General features: G+C 37.2%; 1 protein-coding gene across 1 annotated transcript in view; it reads left to right on the forward strand.

Moving 5' to 3' along the window:
* The window catches only part of DZIP1L (DAZ interacting zinc finger protein 1 like), a 31,301-nt gene that overhangs the window by 4,645 nt on the left and 13,656 nt on the right, over positions 1-13,000 (forward strand). Inside the window, exons 4-12 of the mRNA XM_063306822.1 lie at positions 1,776-1,937; positions 2,933-3,070; positions 3,897-3,959; positions 4,747-4,887; positions 6,032-6,062; positions 7,273-7,323; positions 7,807-7,940; positions 9,801-9,987; positions 12,725-12,947. Coding sequence (XP_063162892.1) covers positions 1,776-1,937; positions 2,933-3,070; positions 3,897-3,959; positions 4,747-4,887; positions 6,032-6,062; positions 7,273-7,323; positions 7,807-7,940; positions 9,801-9,987; positions 12,725-12,947 — 1,130 coding nt within the window. The remainder of the gene's footprint in view (positions 1-1,775; positions 1,938-2,932; positions 3,071-3,896; positions 3,960-4,746; positions 4,888-6,031; positions 6,063-7,272; positions 7,324-7,806; positions 7,941-9,800; positions 9,988-12,724; positions 12,948-13,000) is intronic.

The following is a 13,000-nucleotide window of genomic DNA, read 5'->3' on the forward strand; positions in this document are numbered from 1 at the left end:
AGGTGAAAACTAATTATCTATACGTAGACAAAATGGGAATGATTCATGCTCTATCAAAAATGTCAGCGATGCTACAGCAACAGGCCAATCTTGTCTGGGCTCAGAAGCTAAGAAAGATAGTTCTTAATTAGTAATTTAATAGAAGACCTCCAAAGAATATCAGGATTATAGATTAAACTGGTAAATTAAGAAAAAAAATCTGGAAGAAACTGTGGCAAAATGCTTCTGTATTACTGGCCATCAACTACATGGATGCATCTATGAATTGGCCAGGAATTGCACTCAGCTTGAAAGGGATGCCCCTTCTACAGTGGTGTGGCCAGTTTATTTGTACAGATATAACAAAATCAAATGATAAATTTATTCCTATAGAATGGTCATTATCAGAGGCTCTGTTTCCTTTCCAGATGCTATTGGAAAACAGATGACTAAAATGTGAGGCTTTTCTGGTTGTAACTTCCTAGCCTTTTTATTTCAATGTGTTTATAGTTTGCTTTATAGGGCAATTCTAGGATTAGAATTTATAGGTCAACCCTAAAATAAATCTCATTAAGTTCAATGGTATAGGGTTGCAAACTTTACTCTCCTCCCTCCCTGTCAGTGATGTTAATATCTGCCTGTCATTTTGAGTTAGGTTCTTGTAATTGTTTTATTAATCGTGCCTTATTTTAACTTATTCATATAAGCTCTCTTGAGTAGCTAAAACACATGCATAAAAAAAGAAAAATGGTATTTGTCTGTTTATTGGAATCCCAGTAACAGCCCATAAACTTTCCATTATTCTATCTGTAGTGTGAAATGGTATTCATAAAGAGGAGCAGAACCATGAGGTTTCCACTCAGTTGTTCCTATAGTTCTGCTGGAATTAGTCTTTCATTGAATTGCCTGAGCAATATTGATGCAAGACCCAACATTTCCCTTCATAACTAATACAATTAGTAAGCACATGAAGTTGGTTAGTACTTGAGACAGAAATAAGGAACTTATATCATAAAGAGGCAACCAATGAAGTAATAAAATACATTGAACAACTTTTTTTTTTCATCCTGCCTTTATTATTTTTATAAATAACCGGAATATTTGCTCTAGAGTAGGGTGGCCAAAATGCCAGTGGAATCCCTTTCTGTAGATAATGCTATTATAAAGTAACCTTCTCCAACCTGATGCCATACAGATGTTTTAGATTACCAGTCCCAGAATTCCCAGTCAGATTTAGAGGCCAGAAGCTAAATAAGTATTGCCTATCTCAAACAAGGTGAGAAAACAACTGGTCATCAAGATGTAACTGTCCAGTGTCATCTTTTGCCTAAATTATATAATAACAATGCCATCCTCCTACTCCCAAATATCTACAGGCATGTCAAAATGGCAAACAGTTGTCTGTAAAGTAACCAGAAGTCAGACTTGGCTTGATGGCGTTAAGCTAGTAACTCTGCGTCGGCAAGACTGAAATGAAATCACAATGGGCTTAGTGGGACATAGACATGCATAGGATTGCACTGCAAATATCGTTGACAGAACAAACTGTCTTTGCAAGTTTCTATCACTCAATTTATCTCTTGCGCCAAGTCACTGACTGATGCAATGCTGAACATCTAGCTTGTCATGGTTTAGCCAGAGTCCTCATCCAGTTTTTTGTTCAGAATATATCTTGTTTAGTTTGATTGCCTGCTGAAACTTCTAAAAATGTTTCAATTTCCTGTATCTAGTCTTAGCTTTTTTTTCCCCCCAGAACCACTTTATTTTCCATTTTGGGTTTATTCTTTTCTTGATAGGAAGCAGAGCATGTTCACCAAAGGGAAGAGGAGGAAAGAAGGAAATTTGAAAGATGGAAGGAAGAGGAGAGGACAAAGTTTCATACAGAAATGGAAGAACTTAGGCAACTTTTCCTCACAGAAATCAAGGACTTTTCCAACAAAAATTCTGCCTTGGAAGGAGTAAGGAAAATAACATTACAATTTTCCTGTGTTCTTGAATACTCAGCATGTTTGCCATTGTTAATTCAGCACTGACACATCACTGTTCCTGGAATGAAGACATGAGATATATCTGATAATAAGTATTGCTACCTTATGTATACATGAAAGTATCTGAAATGGAGATAAAAATCTAATTCCTAGAAAGATGTTGGAAAACAGAGCAGTGTATATCACATGACATACTGAATGCCCTAAACTAACCTGCTGGCTCAGGGATGATGGAGGATGCTATCCCCCCAGCTACTAATCCCATCATTTTTTTTTAACATCAAATGTTAAGAATGTTCTTTTCCTTTGCTGCAGATAGCAAAATGGGTAGGTCCAGTCCTGGCTTGGAATAGAAAACAGTTATTTTGACTGAGGGGAGCTTATCCAAAATATTTGAAGCCTTATGAAAGCATTTCCAATATTACAAGAATAATAGGCCCTGCAGCTTCTTGGTGTGATGGAGAAGTTCTAGGCAATAAACATTTGATATCAAAGGTTGTGTTTCAGTTTCCTCCATCATATTATTTACTGGAGTTCAAGTTCATGTTCTCCTCTGTTCTTCCTATCATATGTGGATGGATCACTGATAGACCCAAGGAAGGGTGAGCAGTTTTATTATCTGTGAGAAAGAGCAAAGCAACAACAGGAAGCCTTGCAAGTGTCTTTTTCTCTGTTGTTTTCCAGCATTGTTTGTATGGCAGAAAGTAGATAGCCACATGAGTGATTGGGAAAATATTTAGGCCAGTATTTTCCCAATCAAGATAAAACTTTGATCAGAGATTTAAAGCAAGATGCAGTCAGGAATGTTGACCCTCCTTACATATAGTCATGCCTCCATCAAGGTGGTCTATGTCATATGTAAGATGTTATATGTTACCTAGAGAAATATCTTGATTTAATTTTTCTGGCAGCTGCAGACTGCTTGAAGTGGCCCTTTTGTCATAGATCACATATTCCTTCTGCAGAAACTTCAGGAACTACAAGTCAAGAATGCAGTAACATCACATCTCGGGACATTGCAAGATGATGATCCTTTTGAGAAACAACAGTGGACTAAGACTCAGGAAGAACTACAAGGGATGAAGGCAAAGATTGAACAACAGGTGGGGGAAACCTATAGGAATGATGCAGCCTTCTCCAGTCTATTCTCCTTCAGTTGTATTGTGACAACAGCTCCAAGAATTCCCAACTAACTCTGCCATGACCATACTGACTCATTCTTCTGAAAATTGTCATTTTGATTTGATCTATTGTGTAACATAACTAGATAGGAGACACCACTTAAGACTAGTATGTTTTGATTGTAGTCATTTGAATTCAATAGTTAATTTGAGCTCTATAACTGTTGAAGAACATCATCAGAACTTAGTGAACAAACTGTTCTGAAGTCATTTATGATATTTCTGAGACAATAATACTTTCTAATCTGTAAAGTTACAGAAGCTGCAATTTAAAACCATATATAAAAAGTAATGCTACTGAATTCAGTAGCATGTTAACATGTATAAGGTTACAAAGAAAGATGCTTCTATTGATGAATCCTGCAAAACCCACTTTTTAATAATCTGGTAGTTATGCAACCTATATTGGTCCTTTCTAATCTGGTATTCTCCAGGTATCTTGACTATGACTTCCAGTATTCCTAACCACAATGATTCTGTATCTAGTAATAGTCACCAGGAGGGCATCAGGTTGGGCACTAAAATGGGTTTACAGATTCCTCAGTGAAACATAAGGCCATTGTAGGATTGATGCAATTCCCCATTCTTGCTTTATGGTAGTTGGCACTCTGAATCAGGTGCATCAGAAAATGTGAAGACTGACACTTTTATAATCATAACCAAGTGCTAAATACTCTTAAGCAACTTGTGATAAGGAATGGCAAGAGAACCATCAATAAGGCTGGGTACTTTTTCCAATATTTGTCAGAAAACTGAGTGGGAATGGAAACTCAGGAAACTTCAAAAGGAGAACCAGAAGGAGAAAGAAAAGGTGAGTACCCTGGATATTTTTGTAACTTCCTCTCCTAGTAGAAGAGTAAGCATATTGTATTCTTATATAATTAGTGCCAGTCATGCCTATTCATTTAGGGCAGAGGGGGCAGGAGGAGCCCCCATGGAGAAGAAATTAATATCTTTATTGTCCATTGTGGACAAGGAGATTAATTGATGGCACACCACAGAAGGTACCATCATCTCCACCCCACCATGGCATTAGGAGGATTCTAGTAGCCATAGCAAGACTGAAGGCCCTACCTCCCTATACCTATGTTTGGCACAGTATGTGTAGATGCTCTTATTATAGATGCTGCACATATATTATGTTGAATGTTCATGAGGGAGAGCAAATCTACAGATACAATTACATTCCCTCTATGCTTGTACATTAATTGTAGTTCAGTGCAATGCGTTATTACTTTATTGTACAACTAAGCAATAAGATCCAGAACGATGCAGCCCACACTTGAAAAAAAGCTCTCATCTTGCCCTGACATCTGCAAAAAACAAGGCTATAATACATTTCCATTAATTTCTGCTATATCTCAGCTAGAATCCTAAAAGAGAGCATATCAAGAACAATTTAGAAAGTACTGTGTATATACATTTGATATTGTATGCTTTCATTGCAAAATCAGATTCCAGAGACACTAAACGCTAGACAAGTAAGCTCCATTTAGTTGCAGCCCACACAATTGCATTTCTGGCCATTCGTCTCTGTTAAATAAGTGTTTAATTGGGTAGAATAGTCTTTAAACCCAAATGTTATTTTTCTGTCTCAGCTGAAGAATGAGAATGAAAGACTAAGGACTTCCTTGTCTTCTGACCAATGGAGAATGACTGAATATAACAAGAAACAACTTGCCTCCCTCACTACACAACTCAGAGAACAAGCCAGTGTCATCCAATCTCAGGAGAATACAGTAAGCTGGATATGATCTGCCTACTGTCTTGTGAGAAGCTCTTTATTTCCTTCATGTGACACAGAGAGGAAGTTGTGTTTGTTTTCAAACCAGAATACCCCTTGTTCTCACACTATACAGTTAGTGGAATCTCATGAGGCAGCATTTCTGGGACTATCACCGTTTCATAACTTATATGGAAACTGCACATCTAAATGTTCCCCTTGTTCCGAACACTTAATCAGTTGGGCTATGTGTGATCCAGAATTAAAGGGCAAAATGTGATTTGGAGCATGTGTGGACAAGCATATAATACCTGTTGAGAATACTTTAAATCAAATGCACTGGCCCTGGATTATGCATCAGCTGTGGAGGCAACCACTTAAACCTTGAAAAAGAGGTAGCTGTTTTTAGGTAATCCCTGCAGGTGCCACCTGTGTACCATGCATGCTCCAAATCACAATTTGCCCTTTGAATCCAGATTGCTGCACAGCCCTGTTATTCAGGTTACCAAATTGGTTCGATGGTGAGGAACTGTCATGCTATAATAAGGTTTACACCAGAATGCTGTTTTGAGATTCTGACTTTACATCCCCAAAATGGCTTGGTATGTTAAAAACAAATGACAGGTCCTGTGCTCAGGTATACAGACCAAATGACAGTGCACACAAAGGAAGGGGAGATGAGGATAAAGAATAAATTATTATTAGTCAACAGCAGAATAAAATGTTGAACTTTAAAATGGTATTAATATCCATTTGGGGTCATGTTGATCCTCCCTTGGTTGTGTTCCTGCCTGAATAATGGTTTGTGGTTCTTGGTCCCTGGATTAAGGGAATGAGGCCAAAATTAGGTTTCCTTTAATTCTACAGCCAGAGTAGTAACTGAGTCTTGTGACTGGGAGAGAGCAACAGAGAAAGTTCTCTGTAGCTGCTCCTTTTCTGGCCAGCATAAAGTGCCAGGTAAACATCCTTCTGGCTAGGTCACTCCTGTTTTGGTGGCAGAAGATACAGTGTAACATATCAAACACATTTTACTTTGAATTGTGAATAGTAACTTTATGAACTGATTCACATTATTATGCACCAGTCATATCAGGTAAGTACTTTTACTAGACCTTATAAACAATAGCTGACTTATTTTGCATACTTACATTATCTTTCAGATTAAGCTTCTGACTTCCAGCAAACCCCGAGGTAATGATCAATCTCTCTGTTGAATAATTGACCATAGTTATAGAAGATTTTCTTGCTCTTTTGACAAAACTATAGAATTCTCTAATAGCCATGTTTCTTCATTCAGAAGCATAAAGTCATGGTCACATGGCCTATCCAGAAGAGTCAGGGAAGACACCTCTACTTTTAAAAGAGCCTAAGGTTGTTGTAAGTGTGCCAGTCTCAATTGTTAAAAAAAGAAAAAAAAACCAGATTTCTCAGACCCTTTGTTAAGTTGGAAAATAAATACAACTCCATTCTGCCCCAACTAGGGATTTTTTCTCTGGGGAAAGATTCAGATAGCTAGACTTTTTTTGAGATCACATTTGTCCATCATGGATCCTTTATTACTAAAGTATTAGTGATGCCCAGTAGGATCCATTGCAGAACACTTTTAATCTTTACTGAAGACTAAAGGTGTTTTATTTTTTTTAGGCAAAGTATAACTTGAATATCAAGGGTTAATTATTATGATAGTAGCTGTAGAGATGCCAAAGCCTTGCAGATGTAAAAGGCGAAATTTAAAGCATATCTGTGTGTGGAGAGATGGGAGTTTCTATACTCAATCTTCATAATGTTACTGTGAGGGCAGAATCTTTGCTCGTTTCTTGTTATGTCTGCTAAGCATTTTGCAAGCTCAAGAAGACAGATCCTTGTGGTGAGGAGCATAAAATATAACATTTCACAGGATAACAAAAGGCAAGAGAAAGGGAAAAGCAGGGAAAGAATATACACATATTTCAGTTGCTACGCTTAGGCTTGCTTAACAACAAGTTGTAATAGGGTATGGTGATGCTTTTTAAACCTGTACCAAAACTTAAAATTCTTTTACATGTTAATATTTCTTTCTTTCCCCCACTTTGTGCATCCAGTTGAGACAATTATCACACAATATAAAATGCAGAGTCATGGATTTTGCAAGGAGTCCAAATGATAATATTTTCCATTCGGCCCATTCTTATGTTTTCCCTATCAGTTTTCTTAGTGGGATATTTCCATTTTGCTATTTGCTTCAAAATGTGTTCTGTTTCTTTTTAAAAGAGCTGGGCTGGATCCAGATTAAGGTGCACTTAGTTCCCATTAAAATAATGGCCAACTCATCATGTTAATGCCATGAGAATGTCTAAGATGTGAATTGTGTTTTGGAATATGAATATAGTCCTGAAAAAAAAAATCTGCTTTTAATTTCCAGAAGTCCAACAGGTACCCAAGACAGAAAAGCTGGAAGAATCCAGTGAAGAAGGTATTTTTTTATAAATTTCACCTGTCACTGTTCTTGTATGCTAAATATTACTATTGCTAAGACAGAGTCTGACCACTCAGAAGTGGTCTCTGAGATGCTGAGAAACTCCTATAGTTTTTCTAGGTAAGGAAAAGACAGTGGCTGGTCACTTAGTTTGGATTTTAGAAGAATGTCATAAGTAATTCCAAAGGATGGCAGTGCAGACATTGATAGTTGTAGAATTCTAGTCATGGTAACTCCTGATTAGTACTATGTCAAATCAAGTATATACTGCATTTTTATTGGGTTTTCTCTGCGGTTCTGGAATGAATGATATTAGGATTACTTTCTTGCATTTTACAGAAGCCCTCTCCTTCAGTGGCAGATTAAGTGGAAGTCTGATGGAGTTTTTTTGTTTAATCAATGGCAGTTTTGGGGTAGGGTATAAAATTTAAAGATTCCAGAATTAGGATTTTTAACCATCCTGTCCCTTGATTTCTGTAGGACTAGGTGATACTTTGGAAAGGAAGAATGGAGTTCTGGAAAATCTGCGGAAGGACCCAAATTTTTTGAAGCAATTCCGGCCAATTCTGGAAGAGACACTTGAAGATAAGCTGGAGACCATGGGAGTGAAGCGGGTAAGTCCCATGAGAAATAGAAAGCAGAGGAACATTCTTCCTTTTTTATCCACTGGACATACTTTGAGTTCCAACTGGATGCTATTCTGATGATTGCAGTGTATATTAATTTGGCAATAAAAAGTGACAAATTATACATATCTTCAAACACGTCTTCAACACATTCATATTCTTAACAGAAAATTGAAGACCACCTGAGCTTCCCACTCTTCCTCTCCTCCAAAACTTTTCTGAGGAAAATGGTTTGCCAAAGGAACTATGCTTTTTCTTTTGCCTCCAAAAATCATGGAGTGCCAATTAAAGAACATTCTTTAAGATTCATTCTTGAGTTCTTTGTCTCAGTATATTGCAACAATCCAGTAAAAGACAAGGGAATAAGAAAGTATGAGACAATATATATTTGGAAGAAATGCATTCTTGCTTAGCATGTAACCTTAAGCAATGCAGCTGTCACAGGGTGTGTGGAAATTCTCAGGATCAAGCAGTCATAATCACAGTGGGCAATAACCATATCATGACCTAATTCAACATTTCCCTTTAACCATAATATTGCCAGCTTAAAAAAAAATCTAGATTGTTTTAAAGTTTTATTTTCACAGTTACAGTAGATAGATCTGTAAGTGACATGCAACTAAAGCAGATTTTCAGGTTTCCCTCTTTTCTCTTGACTTACCTGCCATAGAAAGGTTAGAATGTAGTACAAATAATAAAATACATTATGACTTTAATGGTCTGCTGTTCAGTAATTAACTATTTCCCTGTTGCAAAATAATGCTTCTTTTGAAATCAGTGGACCTAAATTACTGTTAAATGCATAGCTATATCAAATTCCCTTTAGAGTTAATAAACAGCTTTATTTTATTTTATTTTAATTTTATTTATTTTCCATCCCGCCTTTATTATTTTTATAAATAACTCAAGGCGGTGAACATACCTAATACTCCTTCCTCCTCCTATTTTCCTCACAACAGCAACCCTCTGAGGTGGGTTGGGCTGAGAGAGAGGGACTGGCCCAAGGCCACCCAGCCGGCTTTCATGCCTAAGGCGGGACTAGAACTCTCAGCCTCCTGGTTTCTAGCCTGGTGCCTTAACCACTAGACCAAACTGGCTCTACATTAACTTAACTGGCAGTCTCTTCTAGCTAGCAAAATGGTGACCTTCAGAGACTCTCCTTTCTCTGGAATTCTGTACAGGTTAGACTGATCCCTCAAAGCATGGTCCTCCTCAAGCTTCCCTCCACCCAGGAACCTTCTTCAGTTTCTTCAGTCCATCTGGAACTGGCATATCTTTGGCAGCCAAAACTGCCTGAATCCCATTGGTTTGCCAGCCATCTTCTTTTCCTCCATCTAGTCCACCCACAGCTCCTTTTCTGCCAGCCACTTAGTCTATTTCAACTTCCTTCCCACTCTCCATGAGACTCCCTCTTTCTGTGTGAAAACCTTACCTGTTTCATTCCCAGCTATTTTCTCAAGAGTTAGCTTATCACCTCCAGACATTGCTCGTTTATCTGGAAGATCAGATGATAATTATGTCCCTTTTGTAGTGGACTTAAGGTTGGAACATTAAGTTGCTGTGCAACTTAATCCTCCTCGTTTCCATCCTTAATAGCTGAGCAGCAACTCTTGAAAGGAGTTGAACCAAGTTTTCCACCTGAATAGAGGCTTCCACTGTTTACATTCAGCCTAATATGTGAGGAATCCTCCTTTAGAACTCCCTGTTTAACTTGAAAAAGTTGAGATCTCAGGAACTTATTCTCTGCATGAATGATGGGAGCAGGACTCACACACACACTTTTTTATGCTGATTAGAAACATTTGTCCTGTTCACACACAACGCTTGAATTGCTTTTATGTTTTATAGGGTACAAAAGGCATCCCAGCTCAAACCTATAAACATCTGAGAGCTTTGATTAAAAAGCAGCAGCAGCAGAAGGCTAAAACATTTCCACATCTGCTAACCTTGAGAGACAAACTTGAAAAAGAGGTTCAAAAGAAAGTGGTTCAGAAGGATGAAGGGAATGTGTACTTGCCATTTTCTCTAACCTTAGGTAAGATACTCAATTATATTATTTACAAACAATATTTATTTTATTTGATTAATACTTTATCATTTTATGTAAAAACAGCAACAATCTTAAAACATCTTAAAGACTAACAAATTTAGTGCTTAAAGTGTACTGTGATCCCCAACTCTCACGTTATTATATTTTATGTCTTTAAGGTTTTCAGTTTTTTCAAGTTAAGGTGAAATTAATCTAGAGGCTCATTTGTAAATTGGAGTTTAAACATGTAAATGAATGGGCCCTGCTCAAAAAATCATTCACTACTACTTTTGGAACAAATGGACAATATGACTCCATAGGTACTCTTCCTTTAGACTTTGATCATTCAGATTATGAAAGTGCCAAAGTTCAGTAGCAAAGCACATGTACTGTGACAGGTATAAAAGGGTTAGGTGCAGTCTCTAACCCATCTGAAATCTTGGTTGACCACTGCTGTGATTCTTCTTATATATAATAAAATTATATATGATCTAGCTTTGCAACCTCAGAAGACAGCGAGTAATCATTTTATTTAATGTTTTAAGGGTTTGATTTTGCATCTCTCTTTGGCTAAAAGTATATTCACAACCATAAATCAACTCCATAAAACCAGTAAAGGTTCTCTTCAAGTTGAGCTTGACTTCCAGTGACTTAATGGATATATTCTGTGTAGTTTTCTTGACCGGAATATGGAAGTGGATCCCCATCCTTCTTCTAGGATGTTTTTTGATTTCCTAATCTAGCTTTTAGGCCTGGTACTCTCTGAAAGTCTCCCATCCAAGTACTAACTAACCTGACCCTGCTTAGCTTCCAAGCCCAGACTAGGTCAGCTTGTTGCTGAGACATAAAACCATGAAGCATAAACCAAAAGGTGTGAATAAAATTGCTAAGAGCAGAAGGAGGAAAGGAAATATTCAAGTTCTAATTATACAAGTTTGCAGATTGGTGCTATGTAAGTACCCCCTTGCACTCCAAAGAACTTTGTTTTCCTTTGAATCTGAAATGCTGTGCAGTCCCAGTAATTAAGAACAAAACAAAAACAAAAATGAGGAACTAATTGGGAGAGATATAAAAGAACATTTGTAATCTTGAGATATCCTAAATTTTAAATTTAGGTTATATTCAGTATTTCTGCACAAAAGGCTATTTACATAAATAGAAGTAATAGATAAGAAATTGCTTAACTAGTGTCACAAAGAAGTAGAACCAAATGGGAGTAAAGGTATTTAACAGGGTATTTAACTAAAGATGTTTTCAAGGTTCTTGGTTGTTATGGTAATTGTTTAGCCAATGCTGTTTCCTACATTTCTTAATATTAGTGATCCAAGAAAAAGCATACTTTAACTTTGATAAGTGCATTTGGTAAATGTGATGGTGATTGCAAAAAATATTTAAATAAAAATCATGCCTAAAAAGATGGCTTGCAACCTTTCATGAAGATTGGGAGATGAACATTTAAACATTTAATCCAGGACATTTTTCTACAATGGGGGTGAGCCACATACACCACCAAAGGCTTGTGTGTTTATATGTGTGTGTACAGTTGTGGAACCTGAAATTCTGTCAATATTAAGTCCGTGCATCAAGTTTATAAAAAGGGCAAGTATAGATAATTTATTTTAACTAGTGAGATATTTATTGTGAGAAGTGGTCTCTGAGATGCAACAGTGACAAGCTGGAAAGGCATTTTTTTCAGTACTCTTCTACCTTGATGCAATTCCTTTTTACTGTTATAGACCTGATACTTTTAGTTGTGCCAGACTTCTTCTGAACGCTGTTTATGCATAGGTTTTGCTCTGTGGTGGAAAAATTTACCTAATAACACACCAGCAACTGGAGAGGATCCATCAGTTGTTAAAAATTGCAGTGAGTTACTGGTTTTCTGCTGTTAAGAGCGAAGAGCGCCAAAGACTGGCCAACCAGGTTCTTATATAGCATTACAGATATTGAAGATGAGCACATGGATACATTTGACCATTGACAAAAGATTGGTTTTCAACTGATAAGGGGTACCCAGGAATTTGGAAAGAGAAAACTTCGTAGTGCAGGGTATTTAATCTTTGAAAACTCTGAATGCCAACGTGCTGGTTATTAACCTAACAGTTTGACTTTGCATCTTATTTTGAATGGGGAGAATTGTATACATATTCATAAGTATCCTTGACAATGTTGCAATTTATGGAAACACAGAGTTTGTGAATCAAAGGCTATTCATTGATGTAACAAATGTTTCAACTCCAGGAGGCTATATGTCCTGAGGAAGGAATCATGGCAGGTATATGGGGAAGATGGCTTGGCAAGTAAGGATACATTGATTTTTACATTAAATAAGCAAGAAAAGACAGAGGTATTCAGGTACCATCAGTGACCCAGGTATGAGCATGTAGGAGGCATAAGGACCAATAAAAATTCTGTGTAGTTTTTGAATCAGCTGGGTAATTGTGGCCAGGTCACTAATGGAACTTCTACTTAGGCTTCTTGCTTCACTTGTTTTCAGAGGCAAATACAAAACTTTTGTCATGTTAGAACTGCAAATCCTGCTTTTGTACCTGCATTAATGCTATTAGTAGTTGTTCATAAAGCACAGGAGATACAAACTTTTCATTTAAAAAATGCTATGAACTTCTCAGTGGTTCAGTTGTAATTGTTTTGATATGGAACTCTTTTTAACAGTGTTTTGTGAGTCCAGAGTAGATACTAGTCAGGTTGTTTTTTACCAAATGTTTTCAATCTTTTCCATCAGAAGAAAACCAAAGAGCCCAGCATTCTCCACTCCAGGTTACACCTTCAAAGATTGGAACATACCCAGTGGAAGTACCGTATTATGCCCTGGAGACACCCAAACCAGCTCCTCAGAGCAAAGTTAGTTCCTTGACTAGTTCAGCAGAGATTCCAAAGGTACCATCTCCAAATCAAATTAGAAGCAGTTCACCTTCTCTTCAACAGTCTGCTGTCCACTTCCCCAGGTGAGTTCTGGATTATAGTTCTATCTCCCTGCTTTGATGAAGAATTGTCTTGA

Source organism: Candoia aspera, chromosome 6 (genome assembly GCF_035149785.1).
Source record: "Candoia aspera isolate rCanAsp1 chromosome 6, rCanAsp1.hap2, whole genome shotgun sequence".
NCBI lineage: Eukaryota > Metazoa > Chordata > Lepidosauria > Squamata > Boidae > Candoia > Candoia aspera.